At 37.5% G+C, this 3,559-nt stretch overlaps 1 protein-coding gene across 1 annotated transcript; it reads right to left on the bottom strand.

The window, feature by feature from the left end:
* On the bottom strand, positions 1,190-1,702 carry LOC107615645. The gene has a single exon (XM_016317692.1). The coding sequence runs from the start codon at positions 1,700-1,702 to the stop codon at positions 1,190-1,192; it is 513 nt and encodes a 170-aa protein (XP_016173178.1).

Below are 3,559 nucleotides of genomic sequence, written 5' to 3'. Positions count from 1 at the left end.
TTTGCCACTTTTTGGCTTTTTCTATTTCTTTTTCTTTCTGTTTTGATTTATTTTCAAGGAGTTTTCATTAGTTGAAGGATCATAGCAGCAAACTAGCTTAAGCTTCAAGTAACATGTCATTATGCAGCAATTATTTTGTGAGCTAACAATTGAATCAAACACATACCACCACTAACTTTCATTCTAACTTTTGCAACATTGAACAATTACTTTTCTAAATCAAACATCTTTCTTTTATTCAAACAGCAAGGAAAACAAAGCAAAATACTCAAACTAATGAAGGATGACAATTATTATGCAGATAACTTTTAAGCTGAAGAAAAATTGCAGATAGCTTTCTTTAGCATGTACCTTTACTTGCAACTAAATGAACATTCTAGCAAGGCATGAAGGAATCCCTGAATTAAAACATTTCATAACTACAAGGATTAAGTATAAATACAACCTGTTGGGTTGCAGCTTTTCATTCTTCCTTCAGTTATGCTCTTTTTTTTAGTCATAGTGCAAATGTTCTTTAATTTGTTTGCAGCTTCCATGCATACTCCTCAAACGTTGTTTGCTTTTCAAGCTCTGTAGGTATCTGGTTAATCTGCAAAACTTATTTGCGGGCTTTTGAACTTTACTTTGGTGTGTGAACACCAAACTTAGTTCCTTGCCAATGTTTCTCATGCAACAATTTAACTATCTGTGAAATCCTTTTTCTTAGCTAAAGGTAATAAAACTAAAAACTATGAAACAGCAAATAGTTAACTAGTTTATCTAAATGTTTGAAGCTAGCATTATGCAGAAAGTGAGAATGCATTTTATGATGAGACTTTGATAGAACACCAAACTTAGAATCCTTCATTCTCCCTTATATTGTTTTGGTGTGCAACACCAAACTTAGCTTCTTGCAATATAGATAAAAATATTTAACCTTTTTATTAAAACAGTTATGAGAAGAAAACTACCTCAGGTTGGGTTGCCTCCCAACAAGCGGTTCTTTATTGTCATTAGCTTGACATCCCTCATTCTTGGTGGTTGATGACTGTAGTGTCTCAGCTTATCCCCCCTGACTGTGAGCTTCTTCTTTGTTCCTTGATGTTCAATTTCGGCATGCTCTAGTGAGAGTATTTTGCTGACAGTATAGTAGTCATCAACTTGTTGGCTTGCTCCCAGTTGTTGATAGATCAACTGTACTTCATCACCCTTAGAGAACCCCGGTGACGCTTTCATCATGCATTCTGAGAGTCAACTCTCCTTTCTCTACGTCTATAATGGCCCTAGCAGTGGCCAAGAATCGTCTTCCCACTATAATGGAATCACCGTCATCCTCATCTGAATCTAAGACCACAAAATCAGCAGGGAATATGAATTTGTCTACCTTTACTAGAAGGTTCTCAATCACACACCTAGGACATATTACTGACTTGTTTACCAATTCTGAAGACATCTGTACTGGTTTCACCTCTTCTATGCATAGCTTTTTCACTAGAGAGGAAGGAATCAGATTGATACTAGCTCCTAAGTCACACATTGCCTTGTTGATGGTCATACTGCCAATGGCACAAGGTAAAAAGAAACTTCCAGGATCTTCAAGTTTAGGGGGGAGTCCTTTCTGGATTAATGCTCTGCACTCTTCAGTGAGCAGTATAGTTTCATTCTCTTGCCAACTTCTCTTCTTGTTAATGAGCTCCTTAAAAAACTTGGCGTATAGGGGCATTTGCTCAAGTGCCTCAGCCAGGGGTATGTTGATCTCTAATTTCTTGAAGATTTCAAGAAATTTTGGGAAGTGTTGGTCCTTAGTCTCCTTGTTGAACCTTTGGGGATATGGCAATGGAGGTGTGAAGTTTACTTCCTGCCTGTGGTCCTTAGTTGGCTCTTCAATTGCTTCCTTTCCTTTTCTTGAAATTTGTGGTTGTTCCTCTTTTTCTTGAGCCTGCTTTAAAGTTTGCTTGCTTGCTGTTACATCCTCATCATTGGCTTCCCCTTTTTCAACTTATTTCTCATCATTTTCCTTTGGCTTCTTAGTTGCTTCTTCATTTTTCACCAAGATTTTTCCACTCCTTAGTTGTATAGCTTTGTATTCCTCTTTTGGATTAGGAATGGTGTCACTTGGGAGTGAGATCAAAGGTTTCTCAATAGCAATTTGCTTGGAAAGCTGTCCAATCTGCCTCTCCATATTCTTCATGGAAGCTTCCTGGTTCTTTGTTGTCATCTCTTGGTGCTTCATCATTTTATCCATTAAGAGCTCCAAGTTGGTGATCCTCTGAGAGTCTTGTGAGATTGGTTGGTTGTGGGGTATTGAGGGTTGAGGGTAAGTATTTTGATTGGTGGCTTGGTTAGTGGATGGATGATGGTTGGAGTTGGGGTAAGTGTTTTGTAGTTTCCTGTATGTGTTTTGGTTGTTATTCTGATGGTTATTTTGGCTTGTGTTTTTCCAACTGTTTTGGTTTGAGTTCCTTTGCCATGGCTGTTGAGTTTAATTGTGATTGTCCCCCCATCTAAGGTTGGGGTGGTTCTTCTATAAGGGGTTGTAAGTGTGATAAACCACTATTTTATGCTTTATCTTGTGCTCAATTGAGTGGATTTTATCAATCCTTTACCCACTTATTCATAATATTTGTATGGTTTTATATTTCCTTCTTGATTTTTGTGCTATGATTGAAAACATGCTTCTTTGATCTTATATTTGCTTATTATTAATCCTCTCTTATTACCATTAGATGCCTTGATATGTGTGTTAAGTGATTTCAGAGATTATAGGGCAGGAATGGCTCAGTGGATGGAAAGGAAGCATCCAATAGTGGAAGGAATACAAGAAGTTGGAGAAATTGCTAAGCTGTCCAGCCTGACCTCTTCGCACTCAAACGGCTATAACTTTAGCTACAGAGATCCAAACGACACGGTTCTAGTTGCGTTGGAAAGCTAACATCCGGGGCTTCGATTTAATATATAATATGCTATGGTTTCCTTGACGCTAGACGACGCGACCGCGTGATCCATGCGGCCGCATTGCAGTGACGAAAATCAGCGTGTTTGAATTCGCAACCAGCGAATTCTGGGCTGTTTCTGACCCAGTTTGCGGCCCAGAAAACACAGATTAGAGGCTATAAAGTGGGGGAATGCATCCATTCATCAACAGGCTTTCACATTCACAATTTTAGGAGTAGATGTAGTTTTTAGAGAGAGAGGTTCTCTCCTCTCTCTTGGGATTAGGATTTAGGACTTCTCTTAGTTTTAGGAGTGACTCTTAATCCAGGTTCAATGTTCTTTTATTTATTTTTCCATGAATGTCTATGTCAGATTTAAGTTCTTTTGTTAATGCAATTTGATGCATTTCAGTTTAATATTGCTTTCTTTTATTTACATGATTATTGCTTCCCATCTGAAGGCATTTTTATTCCAGTAGATTTACTTTTCCCCTTTTGGCTTTGGTTAAGAAATCAGTAACTCAGGAGTTATCCAATTCAACAGCATAATTGATAATTGTTATCTTGCCAATTGAGTTGAACTTCAATAATCCCAAGCTTTTCTTAGGAAATAAATAGGATTCTAAAATTTAAATAACCTTTTAATT

This window comes from Arachis ipaensis, chromosome B09 (genome assembly GCF_000816755.2).
Source record: "Arachis ipaensis cultivar K30076 chromosome B09, Araip1.1, whole genome shotgun sequence".
Taxonomy (NCBI): domain Eukaryota; kingdom Viridiplantae; phylum Streptophyta; class Magnoliopsida; order Fabales; family Fabaceae; genus Arachis; species Arachis ipaensis.
Note: the sequence above shows the minus strand (reverse complement) of the source record. Positions and strands in the feature narration are given on the sequence as shown.

Excerpts from the sequence above, each read along its gene's own strand:
- LOC107615645 (XM_016317692.1), bottom strand. The coding sequence starts at position 1,702 with ATGCCCCTATACGCCAAGTTTTTTAAGGAGCTCATTAACAAGAAGAGA.